The following is a 13,812-nucleotide window of genomic DNA, read 5'->3' as shown; positions in this document are numbered from 1 at the left end:
TATGGGCTTTGCTCATAGCTCAGTTGGTAGAGAATCCACCTGCAATGCAGGAGGCCCTGGTTCGATTCCTGGGTCAGGAAGATCCCCTGGAGCAGGGATAGGCTACCCACTCCAGTGTTCTGGCCTGGAGAATCCCATGGACTCTACAGTCCATGGGGGTTGCAAAGAGTTGGACACGACTGAGTGACTTTCACTCTTGTAGACTCAGTACATAGAACTAGTAGGTGCTTAAAAAAAATTCACTGTATATTGGTAGAGTGATTCAGTAACTGTGCTGCCAGCAAAGCATGGGAAAAAATCAATGAGCATGTGAAATAAACCTAGGACAGTCAAGTCTGACTTAATGGTGGCTATACTGTTTGGGTTTCCCTGGTGGCTCAGAGATTAAAACGTCTGCCTGCAATGCGGGAGACCCGGGTTCAATCCCTGGGTCAGGAAGATCCCCTGGAGAAGGAAATGGCACCCCACTCCAGTATTCTTGCCTGGAGAATCCCATGGACGGAGGAGCCTGGTAGGCTACAGTCCATGGGGTCGAAAAGAGTCAGACATGACCGAGTGACTTCACTTTCTTTTTCTTTCACATACTGTTTCTACCCACGGGACAAGGAATTGTGTAATAGGATAAGAGGAAGTGAGGCTGGCTTCCTGTCACTAAAATTTTCACAAACACTTAAGGATCCTAAGGCCAAATGGAATTGTTAAAAGTCTTCAGAAACGGTCTTCTGAAAAGTCATCTGCTTTCACATTAGTGGATAACTTCCCATTTCTCTTGTCTGATAATGGTGTTGTCTAAGACACTTGTCTGTGACCCCAGCTGTTGTAACTGGAAGAGGCACACAGCCAACCCCAGGATGCTTGTCTCCTTGGTATCATGAGGCTGTGGGTAAGGGCTACAGAAAGGAAACCAGCCCAGGAGGAAAACTCCTTCTCATCTGGAGACATGTGTTCTTCGATTCTAAGAGACTGTTTTGTAGTATTTGATAATTTGCTAATCTTCGTTTTCTCAGCTCTTCTTGATGGACCTCATTACATTTGAATATCAAAATTGGACTTCCTTATCTGATCTTCTAAGTTGCTTATCTTCTATCTCCAGTTTCCATCTTCACCTTTTTGTTCTTTGAGATAGATTTCCTTTTCTTTGTCTTTTAGCTCATCCATTAAAATTTAAACTTCTGCTATCATATTTTTAAATAAGAACTTTTAGCTTTCTTTGCAGTTACCTATTTTTAGCATCCACTCTTATTTCAAGACTGTGCTGTGCTTAGTCACTCAGTTGTGTCCGACTCTTTGTGACCCATGGACTGTAGCCCACCAGGGTCCTCTGTCCATGGGGATTCTACAGGTTGCCATGCCCTCCTCCAGGGGATCTTCCCAACCCAGGGATCGAACCCAGGTCTCCCGAATTGCACATGGATTTTTACCATCTGAGCCACTAGGGAAGCCCATGTACAACGTATTTAATTATATCCTAGGAGAACATAGGAATATGTGAATGTGTGTGTGTGTCTGTGTGTGTGTGTGCACACACCCATTTAAACTTTCACCAGCTGCCTGCTTTGTCTTTCATTTCTCTGAGCTCTTTTTGTGTTTATTTTTTAATTTATTTATTATTATTATTTTATTTTTGTTTACTTCTTTCAAGTTGGAGGTGTTCCTCAAATATCTACAGATCTTTTGTTGTCCCTTTGCAATGAAGGAAGTTGGTAAAGTTGTAATGAAGGGAGTTGGTGATGGACAGGGAGTACTGGTATGCTGCAGTCCATGGGGTTAGACACGACTGAGTGACTGAACTGAACTTAATGAAGAAGCATTCATTTATAATTATCCAAATATTTACCTTAACCCTGTACTTTGTTTGGCCAGGAATATATTTAAATAAAGTGTTAACATTTCAATAATATTGGATGATTATTTGAGCTTTATTCTAGGATACTTTAAAACTTTAGTTGATCATGTCATTACTCAAAGGGTTAATGTTAGAAATTCTGTTTACTATAATCTTACAGTATAAAACTTCTTCACAAGCACAATTTTGAACTCTCATCTTATCCCCCTAAATGTTTATATTAGAAAAGATAAAAGACTGAAGATTAATAGCTCAGCATCCATTGGCTCAGCGGGTAAAGAATCTGTCTGCAAGGCAGGATATGTAAGAGACTCAGGTTCGATCCCTGGATCGGGAAGATCCCCTGGAGAAGGAAATGGCTACCCACTCTGGTATTCTTGCCTAAAAAAATCCTGTGGACAGAGGAGCCTGGTGGGCTACAGTCTCGGGTCACAGAGTCTGACACAACTGAGCAACTCAGCACACACACATCCCTCTCTGCTGCTGCTGCTACTAAGTTGCTTCAGTCATGTCTGACTCCGTGCGACCCCATAGATAGCAGCCCATCAGGCTCCCCCGTCCTTGGGATTCTCCAGGCAAGAACACTGGAGTGGGTTGCCATTTCCTTCTCCAATGCACTAGGCATGATGAAATGTGTAGGAACACACTATAAAAAGATAGAAAGTAAAAACAGAAGAGAAAACTTAAGAACAGAATCTAAGGAAACAAAGTAATCATGCAAAATGGGTTATTTGAAAAGAATGTGTGTGTGTGTGTGTTAGTCGCTCAGTCACGTCCAACTCTTTGCGACCCCATGCATCGTAGCCCACCAGGCTCCTCTGTCCATGGGATTAAATCTTCCAGGCAAGAATACTGGAGTGGGTTGCCATTTCCTTCTCCAAGGGACCTTCCCGACCCAGAGATCGAACCCGAGTCTCCCACGTTGCAGGCAGATTCTTTACCATCTGAGCTACCAGGGAAGCCCAATAGTAGTATTTAAAAGCCATTGACATTACTGATTACATCAGCGATTAGGGCTGTTGGCTGAATATTCATGGAGCCCTGTCCTGGGCACACACGGTAGAATTGCGCTGTTTGTTCTGTGTGGCCGAGGGGGAGGCATGTGACTTTCTAGCCACTGGACCACGAGTAGAAATAGCAGAGTGAGAGGAAGGTGTGCATGAAGGACTGAAGGCCGGAAGGAAGAAGAGGAGGAGGGAGGGAACTGAAATCATCAGGGGAAACAAAAGGAGGTACATGCAGATGACGAATCGGTTAAAAATACTATGCGAGTTACATAAAACTTCATCGAAAGTTTGAAAACTTACACTAAGTTTGCACACGCCTACCACATTAAACCTAGCAAACAAACTTAAGAAGCAAAAGAAAGCTTGATTAGTTCTGTAAAGAATTAGATCAGTAGTTAACCTTCTACCATGAAGTATGCGAGTGGCCTGGATGGTGTTACTGGCTGGTTCTACCAAATACTTACTATGCAGCTAAACCTAATGCAAACATCCTCAGGGTGTAGAAAAAAGATCACCTTACGAGGCTGGTATGAACTTGATTATAAAACAGGAAAGCACAAATTAGATGTCAGTCCCATTCATGAACACGAGCATCCCTGTTCTCACCCAGGACATCGGTCATGGCATCATCTCCCCTTATGTTCTTTTGTTTCAGCTTCCATCTCTTTTACCACCACTGACTTCTTAGACACTCTTCGGATCCTCAGGCACCATCCTCAGGACGTTCACATGTGCCTTTCCTCTCCTTGAAGCCCTCTGCTCCTGAGACTCTCTTGCCTGGCCCCTTTACCTCCTCCCATCCTTAAAAATTTGTCATCTCAGTTATTCCTTCCCTGAATTATTCCAATATTCCCTACCTCTCTTCCATACTTTGCTTTTCCTTGCACTTTTCACATTCTTACACATATTACTTCTGCATCTCATTTGTCTGTCTTCCACCTCTAGAACTAGAGCAGAATTTTTTTTTTTTTTTTACTTACTTCCACAGCACCAGCAATTTGCGAAGTGCCTGGCACCCGGTGAGGGCCTGACAGCTATTTGTGGAATGAACTGATACATACAAAAGCATTGAACAAAATGTTAGCATGACAAATTCAGAAACATATTAAAAAATACAGTATGACTCAGTTGGGTTTTTCTCAGGGATGCAAGTTTAATTTAAAATTGAAAAAAATATTGAAATGGCAGATAAAAAGAAAAACATAAAATTATTTCGACAGATGGGGAAAAGCCAGTTATGGAATTCAAAACTGAAGGTACCGTCTTAATCAGTCAACCAATAGCATACATAATGCTTGATGGTCAAACAAGAGAGTAGAGTCAAGAGAAAGGTCAGTAGTAGAAAGGCACAAATAATGAAAGCTCAAAAATCTCACAGATGGAATAATTATCAACACAAAATAATTCACAGAACTAAAATAATTCAGAGGATCAAAAACTGGTTTTGCAAAATTTCTAGACAGGCAATCATTATAAAAATACCCATCTGAACCCCAATAAGGTAAATTGTGGCATCAGATAAACTGTTTCTAAAATGGCATGATACACATGAGGAAGTGGAGCAAGTTGAGGGAATTTTCTCCTCAACAAATCAAGATAAGCTCCAAGGCTGGGGCACAGACCAGTAGACAATAGACCAATGGTTGAACAGAATTAGACTGCCCGCAAAGAGACTCAGACCTCTGTGGCTACTTGGTAATGACAAAGGTGTTATGGTAGGTTGCAAGATAAAGAATCAACTCTTTGGTAAATGATGCTGGAAAAACATTACCAGTGAGTATATTGTCAGTCTCTTGGCAGCCTCACACATCAGTCTCCCTTCCAGGGCCCTCTGTTTTGTTGCTCTCTCTTCTCAGCTGTCTGTCTCTCTTGCTCTCTTTCTTGTTAATTTAGACTTTTCTCCCTTTATTTTGGTGCACTCTCTGGAGTGAGAAAAGGCTTGTGTTTACTTCACAATGTTTGAATGAAAGAAAATTAAGCAGCATATATCTTACTTTAAAAAAATAGACCATTTTTATAGACTAATATATAGCTTTTATCTTCTTTGAAATTTTGATACAGTTGCTAATATTTCAGAATGTATTGAAAAGAAAGTCCAGTAATTTCTTCTTCTATGTGACAGTAAGAACATAGCATTAATTCATTATGAAAAAAAAAAACAGGAACTAGATATGAGAAATGCTTGTTTGTGTGTACAGGTATGTCTACAGCATGTAAATTCTGGGTTCAGGATTTCAACCATCAGCTCTGTTTGAGAATCAGTGGCCCTATTTTCATCATACCTAATATTGAAAATGTTTCCCGGGGAAAGTCATTTTATTGTTTTTAATAGAGTTTTCTCAAGAAAAGGTATTTTCCCCAGTACCAGCCCTCCGTGTACTATGCTTTCACGGATACCATTTAATGGAGTGCTTTCTCATTGGAGGCACAGTAAGAAATATGGCGATGGTGGCAGCAGAATCCTCAGCCTCAGAAGATGATTGTTGGGAGCATCTCCTGGGCCCCGGAGCACAGTTGCCATGGTAACTCTGCTGCTATGCCAAGGCCGCATCTCTCAGTGGGAGGAAAGAAGCTCCCCTGCCAGCAGCTACGTGGGATTCTGGCAGCTGGAGAGAACGCCGAAATGGCGCACTGCTTCCCCAGATGGGAGTTCTGAAAGCCTTCTTTAAAAGCCAATAGGCAACTCAGGCCTCGCAGAAGAGTGGGGCGATCAGAATCCAGCCCATTACGAGTGCAAAATGTGCATTAAAAGTTTCGTACTTTGAGTAAAAGTTTTGGGAGGATCAGGACTGAAAATGGGGCTTCCCTAGTAGCTCAGTTGGTAAAGAATTTGCCTGCAGTGTGGAAGACCTGGGTTCAATCCCTGGGTAGGGAAGATTCCCCTGGAGAAGGGAAAGGCTGCCCACTCCAGTATTCTGGCCTAGAGAATTCCATGGACTGTATAGTCTATGGGGTTGCAGAGTCGGACATGACTGAGTGACTCTCACTTCACAGGACAAAAGTGGAAAGATTATAACCTGATCTGACAGTAAAGGAGGTTTAGAGGAATTGGTACTTATCCATAAGGGTACCGTCAGTCTGAGGGATTTAAGTGACAGCGTTTAAATAGAAAGTTAAAGAAATATTTCTGTTTAATTTGGAGATTTTAAGCTTGTTTGGAAATGCCTGTTAACTCAGGCTTGTCCATTTGGGTTTACTCAGTATTGAAATTTCTCTCATGTTTTTCTAAATTTAAAAGGCAGTTTTCAATGAAAGCTATACTTAATGTTTGAGCTTCCCTGGTGGTTGAGATGGTAAAGAATCTGCCTGCAGTGCTGGAGACATGGATTCTGATCCCTGGGTGGGGAGGATCCCCTGGAGAAGGGAATGGCTACCCACTCCAGTGTTCTTGCCTAGAGAATTCCATGGACAGAGGAGCCTGGCGGGCTACAGTCCATGGGGTCACAAAGAGTCAGACGTGACTGAGTGACTCACACTTTCACTTTATCCTTAATACTACACAGACCATGGAACAAAGAGCATCTCCCCTCCCACCATATGTATAGAGTCTAGGCAACCAGGCTTGGTTGCTTGTAGGCTAGAATTGGTCGAACTAACACACAACAGACAAAACATGAAATAAGCAGAAACTGACCAGAATTAGTAACAAAATTAATCAGAAATTCTTTTTTTGCCACTTTATTTATTTTTTAATTGAAGGATAATTGCTTTATAGAATTTTGTGGTTTTCTGTCAGACATCAACAAGAATCAGCCATGGGTTCACCCATGTCCCCTTCCTCCTGAACCCCTTCCAGTCTCCCTCCCCATTCCACCCCTCTAGATTATTACAGACCCCCTATTTGAGTTCCCTGAGTCATATAGCAAATTCCCATTGCCTATCTATTATGCATATGGTATTGCGAGTTTCTGGTGACCACCAGTGGGCTTACCACTCCCTTTGGTCTGGAGACAGTCACAGTATATCTTTATTCTGTTAGAAGCTTGAGGGGTGGGATCAGCAAAGGTAACTCCTATCCATGAACTTGGTGTTTGGACCCTTTCCTGTGTATTTGACTCCTGTTCCTAAGGGTTTCGTGGATACTTTAATCGGACACCTCAGTGTCTGCAGTAGACATGCCATACATTTAGACCCTTCAAGAAAAATAGGGAGAGAAACTACAAAGGACAAGGATTTGAGATCATGGGGCTCTTGGGGACACTTGCCAAAATTAAGAGTAGCTCTTCTTTGGGTCAGTACCAATTTTAGGTTTTTTCTTTATTTTTAAACAGTCCAAAGATTTTTTTTTTTTTTTTTTGCTACCTTGTTAATCTCTGCTCAAAACTGTGTTCAGTGACATTCAGATACTCCACACACTGGTCTCACCCATCTGCCAGTGAAATTTCTTCCTATCACATGAGGTGGCAAGATGTTCTAACCTTTCCTACCTAACCACACTGTGTGCGTGTGTGCGTGCATGCACGTGTGTGCTGTGTGTATCATGTGTGTCGGGGGAGGAATGTTCAGGAAATAATTTGGCCTGTGTTAGCAAGAGCTGTGGAAGTGGGAAGGTGTTCAAACTCATTTTCTTAACTTCTCTTGGGACAGATAAGATGATCCATAATTCTCTTAAGGAGGCTAGTTCAATGAACAATAAAACAGCAGACTAACCCACCCTCTGAATGTAAAGTTACCTCACACAGAAACTTTGCAATCACTGCATGGTTCATATGTAGCTTATAAATATATACACATTATAGATAAGACACACAAAGATCTTCCCATGAATTAAGTACAGCACATAACAATCCATTGTCCAATATTATTTGTTATTAGTTTCTTGATTCATCATAAGTTCATTCATAAGTTCATAAGTTCATCATCTTATTGATGAAAAGTCAATACATGGAGAGAGTTTGAGGCATTTCAGCATTACAGAAGGAAATTTGATCCACAATTTCCAAAAGACGATAGGTAGCAGGAAATTTTTGAAATAGGATATGTGTGGGGAAGCAGTGGGGAACAGAGGTGAAACTGATACATAGAGTTCCTCTTTGCTTGTTGCACATCTGACCTGAACTTCCCTTTCTCAGCAGTGGCTGAGAAACAGCATCTCATCAGTATTTCTTGTGGCAACACATATATACTTAGGCATTTCTAGTTAATTCCTTAGAAGAACATATCTGAGTTGACTAGAGAGTTCTGATACTTATTTTGAATATCAACAACCAAGGTTAAGTGATGTTTCAGACTAGTTTAAAACCATCTTTGGAAAATGGAAGACTAAAATGATGAAACTTCAAAAAGCAAAAGTAATTACTGTGGTCAAATGATTTTTGGAAACCATATTGCAACACAGTAATAACTAATATTTACAATACTTACAGTTATATCCAATAATGATAGATGTAACATTTACTGAGTAGTTACTCTATGTCATGCACGATGTTCTGTTAACTCATTCAATGCTCACAAGAACCATTTGAGTCCTTTTTATTGTCACTCTTTTACAAATGATTAATTCAGAAGAATAACCTCGCCCTGAAACACAGAGGGGTGGAGTCCATAACCCATTCCGGTCTCTCTTTTCTAAACTCAAACTGACTCTAAAGTAATGTGCCTTCCTACGTGCAGTACCTTCCTGCATTCTCTTCCACTTTTAATGAATGCTGGTCAACGTTCACTAAATTGGATTCAAACACAACTAACAGTTTTTGACTCACTGTGTAAAAGAAACAGGCCCAGGGAGTTGAAAAGAATAAATGTCATGGAAATAAAAACCAAAATGTGAAATTTGAGAGCAATACAGTCAAGATAAAATGATATGCACGTTTCAGTTCAGTTCAGTTCAGTCACTCAGTCGTGTCCAACTCTTTGCGACCCCATGAATTGCAGAACGCCAGGCATCCCTGTCCATCACCAACTCCCGGAGTTTACTCAAACTCACATCCATCGAGTCAGAGATGCCATCCAGCCATCTCATACTCTGTCATCCCCTTCTCCTCCTGCCCCCAATCCCTCCCAGCATAAGGGTCTTTTCCAATAAGTCAACTCTTCACATGAGGTGGCCAAAGTACTGGAGTTTCAGCTTTAGCGTCAGTCCTTCCAATGAACACCCAGGACTGATCTCCTTTAGGATGGACTGGTTGGATCTCCTTGCAGTCCAAGGGACTCTCAAGAGTCTTCTGCAACACCACAGTTCAAAAGCATCAATTCTTCAGGGCTCAGCTTTCTTCACAGTCCAATTCTCAATCCATACATTACCACTGGAAAAACCATAGACTGGACTAGACGGAACTTTGTTGGCAAAGTAATGTCTCTGCTTTTGAATATGCTATCTAGGTTGGTCATAACTTTCCTTCCAAGGAGTAAGCGTCCCTTAATTTCATGACTGCAATCACCATCTGCAGTGATTTGGGAGCCCAAGAAAATAAATTCTGACACTGTTTCCCCATCTCTTTGCCATGAAGTGATGGGACCAGATGCCATGATCTTAGTTTTCTGAATGTTGAGCTTTAAGCCAACTTTTTCACTCTCCTCTTTCATTTTCATCAAGAGGCTTTTTAGTTCCTCTTCACTTTCTGCCATAAGCATGGTGTCATCTGCATATCTGAGGTTATTGATATTTCTCCTGGCAGTCTTGATTCCAGCTTGTGCTTATTCCAGCCCAGCGTTTCTCATGATGTACTCTTGCATATAAGTTAAATAAGCAGGGTGACAACAGACAGCCTTGACATACTCCTTTTCCTGTTTGGAAACAGTCTGTTGTTCCATGTCCAGTTCTAACTGTTACTTACTGACTTGCATATAAGTTTCTGAAGGGGCAGGTCAGGTGGTCTGGTATTCCCATCTCTTTCAGAATTTTCCACAGTTGATTGTGATCCACACAGTCAAAGGCTTTGGCATAGTCAATAAAGCAGAAATAGATGTTTTTCTGGAACTCTCTTCCTTTTTCCATGAGCCAGCGGATGTTGGCAATTTGGTCTCTGGTTCCTCTGCCTTTTCTAAAACCAGCTTGAACATCTGGAAGTTCACGATTCATGTATTGCTGAAGCCTGGCTTGGAGAATTTTGAGCGTTACTTTACTAGCGTGTGAGATGAGTGCAATTGTGCAGTAGCTTGAACATTCTTTGGCATTGCCTTTCTTTGGGATTGGAATGAAAACTACCTTTTCCAGTCCTGTGGCCACTGCTGAGTTTTCCAAATTTGCTGGCATATTGAGTGCAGCACTTTCACAGCATCATCTTTCAGGATTTGAAATAGCTCAACTGGAATTCCATCACCTCCACTAGCTTTGTTCATAGTGGTGCTTTCTAAGGACCACTTGACTTCACATTCCAGGCTGTCTGGCTCTAGGTGAGTGATCACACCATCGTGATTATCTTGGTCTTGAAGATCTTTTTTGTACAGTTCTGTGTATTCTTGCCTGTATAGTGAAGATTAATTATTATAGGAAATCTGGGACTTCCCTGGCAGTTCAGTGGCTAAGACTCTGCATTCCCAACACAGGGGGTGTGAGTTCAATCCCTAGTTGGGAAACTAGGATCCCACATACCATGTGGTGCAGCGAAAAAAAAAAAAAAAAAGGAAATCCTATTTGGGAAGGAAGGGCTTCTGTAATTTTGGGGTAGAAGAGGAAACCCCCAGGTGAAGTAAGCCTTCTCTTGCCTGTGGAGGATGGTTGCTAGTTAAGGAACTTGATTTGTATACTTTCCAGGACACCATAGGACTGGACTTGTGTGGTTGACCTGATGTCATCTATAAATGCAATACTGCATATTCCTTTAAGTTTGAGAAAAAATTTCATTAGATTAATATGGAATATTAATTTCTAATTTTTTTCCTGTTGGTCTTCTGCAGGGTGTTTCGAGTGCTGTATTAAATGCCTGGGCGGCATTCCCTATGCCTCTCTGATCGCCACCATCCTGCTCTACGCCGGGGTTGCCCTGTTCTGTGGCTGTGGTCATGAAGCACTTTCTGGAACTGTCAACATCCTGCAAACCTACTTTGAGATGGCCAGAACTGCTGGAGATACGCTGGACGTCTTTACCATGTAGGTCGACATGGTATCGCTTCTCATTTTGAGAGTCTGTGTGCTCAGTGCTGTGTGTTAAATGAACAGGGGTCTAGAGATAAGTGAGGCAGTATTTTACAGACGAAAAAATACTTTTAGGGAGGGTGAAAAGCATGTCCTCTTGGACATAATGATAACAAAATTTTCAGGAAAAGTTGAAATAATGCATGTTTATCTAAAATATACTGGCACTTAAGATTGGAGAGAGATTGGTCATAAAATAAGAAACATAACAAAATATATGTGTGATAATGTCCCCCCAAAACCATACACACACATAATGATTAAAAGGAGGTAGTTGTTGATTAGACACTCAGATAGGAAGGTAAATTATTTAAAAATAGTCCCTAACTCTGAAGCATCAATTTAGAACTTCATCAATGTCACTGACAAATGGAAATGAATAAATAACAAATTTTAAAAATAATGAAAAAAGAGATAAGGAAATTATATCACTTATATTTCCCAGTGTAACTTTATTTTACAAATTCTGAAAATTCAGCGTTATCCATTAAATTGAATTTTTTAAACCTGTAGTAGACAGTTTATCGATTAACACTGAATCAGGTATATAGCATGAATTGATCCTTGAGAGTTTATGAATGATACTCATCCTTTGTAATATAATTAAACTATTTGAAAATGCTTTGGATTATTACATGTTGGTTTGCAAAGAGCCTTAAGCAAATGATTCCATAGATATATTTTAATGTGGCAATACTGACATTTTCTTTTTAGTTTTATCTCAGCCTACACTGGACAAAATATGTTTTCACTGTGCATTATTTTAAGCTACCACAGATGTCTTTAAAATCTACAGATCCTCTATATTTAGGCTACATCCAAAGTGCTAACTTTTAGTTATACAAGTTTGCAAGAAATAAGAAGCTTAATAAGTGGCACGGAATGATTGACTGCATAAATCTACTGAAAACCAGTTGCCAGCATGTTTATTTGACATTTAGACACACACCTTTATAGATCACAAACCTTGACAAAAGCTCTGCAGGGTGTACATGTGTGGGTGCAGCAGAAGAATCAGAGGTCATATGCTAACTCCAGAACTTTAACCTTGACCTCTTATATTGGGAGTGAAATGTGAAATCAATAATGCATCTTTGGCATGAGAAGAATGCCATTTAGATTGGAATAAAAGCAAGTGCTCAAGTTCTCTCTTTTCATATTTCAAATAACTAAAATCCCTTATCCTAAGCCCTGTGAAGCTAGCAAATGAATTAAACCCTCTTCCTGTTGGCAAACAGCTCATGAAAACACAGAGGGAAGATGTGTACCAGTGCCTCCTGGGTATGATTAAACCAGGAGGTACATCCAGGGTCACATAGTGGCTGAGAAGTGGTAGCGTTTTCAAAAGTCAGAGTTTTCTAAAGAACACATGGGCTCCTTAGAATGTAGTGATTTGCCTGTCAGTGAATGTGCTTAGACAAGGCTGGTAATGAACCTCCGATTCTGAGATGCTTACAATCTATGTTGTTCAGTTGCTCAGTCGTGTCCAATTCTTTGCAACCTCATAGACTGCAGCACACCAGGCTTCCCTGTTGTTTACCATTTCCCTGAGCTTGCTCAAACTCATGTCCATCAAGTCAGTGATGCCATACAACTATCTCATCCTCTGTCCCCTTCTCCTCCTGCCTTCAATCTTTCCCAGCATCTGGGTCTTTTCTAATGAGTTGGCTCTTCGCATCAAGTGGCCAAAGTGTTGGAGCTTCAGTTTCAGCATCACTCCTTCCAATGAATATTCAGGACTGATTTCCTTTAGGATTGACTGGTTGGATCTCCTTGCTGTCCAAGGGACTCTCAAGAATCTTCTCCAGCACCACAGTTCAAAACAGTTCAATTCTTCATTGCTCAGCCTTTTTTATTGTCCAGCTCTCACATCCATATGTGACTACTGGAAAACCATAGCTTTGACTATACAGACCTTTGTACGCAAAGTAATGTCTCTGCTTTTTAATATGCTGTCTAGGTTGGTCATAGCTTTTCTTCCAAGAAGCAAGCGTCTTTTAATTTCATGACTGCAGTCACCGTCCGCAGTGATTTTGGAGCTCAAGAAAATAAAGTCTATATTCACTTATTACACTATATTACAATCTATATTCACTTGCTAAACCTCAGTCTTCTTTTTTCAAGAACAGTTACTTTAGGATTAGTGCTTATTTTGCTATTTGGGCTATTGCAAATATCAAGTATGGAAATATATTTAAAACTCCTTGAACTTATTATACTTCTACCATGTACTTGTTTTCAAATATTCACATTTTTTTCAAGACAATCTTTAGTCTGGTTTGTTTTTTAATTAATTCACTTAGCAAATACTACAGGGTTATACTCTGTGCAAGTCACTGTGCTAATCTTTAGGGACACAAAGTAGTACAAGACAAATTATTTTTCCTCTTGTACTGACATAGGAAACATATATTAGCAAAGCGCCATTCACATTAGACTCAGTTCAGTTCAGTTCAGTCACTCAGTTGTTTTCGACTCTTTGAGACCCCATGGACTGCAGTACGCCAGGCCTCCCTGTCCATCACCAACTCCTGGAGTTCACTCAAACTCAGGTCCATTGAGTTGGTGATGCCATCCAGCCATCTCATCCTCTGTATCCTCTGTCGTCCCCTTCTCCTCTTGCCTTCAATCTTCCCCAGCATCAGGGTCTTTTCAAATGAGTCAGTTCTTCACATCAGGTGGCCAAAGTATTGGAGTTTCAGTTTCAGCATCAGTCATTCCAATGAATATTCAGGACTGATTTCCTTCACGATGGAGTGGTTGAATCTCCTTGCAGTCCAAGGGTCTTTCAAGAGTCTTCTCCAACACGACAGTTCAAAAACATTAGACTCAATAGATATGAATCAGATAATGGTAGTTAGTACTTGAGCTGATTTCAAGGA

The 13,812-nt window shown here is 40.7% G+C and overlaps 1 protein-coding gene across 2 annotated transcripts in view; it reads left to right on the top strand.

Moving 5' to 3' along the window:
- Positions 1–13,812, top strand: part of GPM6A (glycoprotein M6A) — a 257,677-nt gene that overhangs the window by 207,570 nt on the left and 36,295 nt on the right. For both annotated transcript variants that reach the window (XM_070781654.1, XM_070781653.1), the window contains exon 2: positions 10,693–10,885. In XM_070781654.1, the coding sequence (XP_070637755.1) occupies positions 10,693–10,885 (193 nt within the window). The remainder of the gene's footprint in view (positions 1–10,692; positions 10,886–13,812) is intronic.

The sequence above is a fragment of the Bos indicus genome, chromosome 27, assembly GCF_029378745.1.
Source record: "Bos indicus isolate NIAB-ARS_2022 breed Sahiwal x Tharparkar chromosome 27, NIAB-ARS_B.indTharparkar_mat_pri_1.0, whole genome shotgun sequence".
Lineage (NCBI taxonomy): Eukaryota > Metazoa > Chordata > Mammalia > Artiodactyla > Bovidae > Bos > Bos indicus.
The sequence above is the reverse complement of the archived record's forward strand: the minus strand, read 5'-3'. Positions and strand labels throughout refer to the sequence as shown.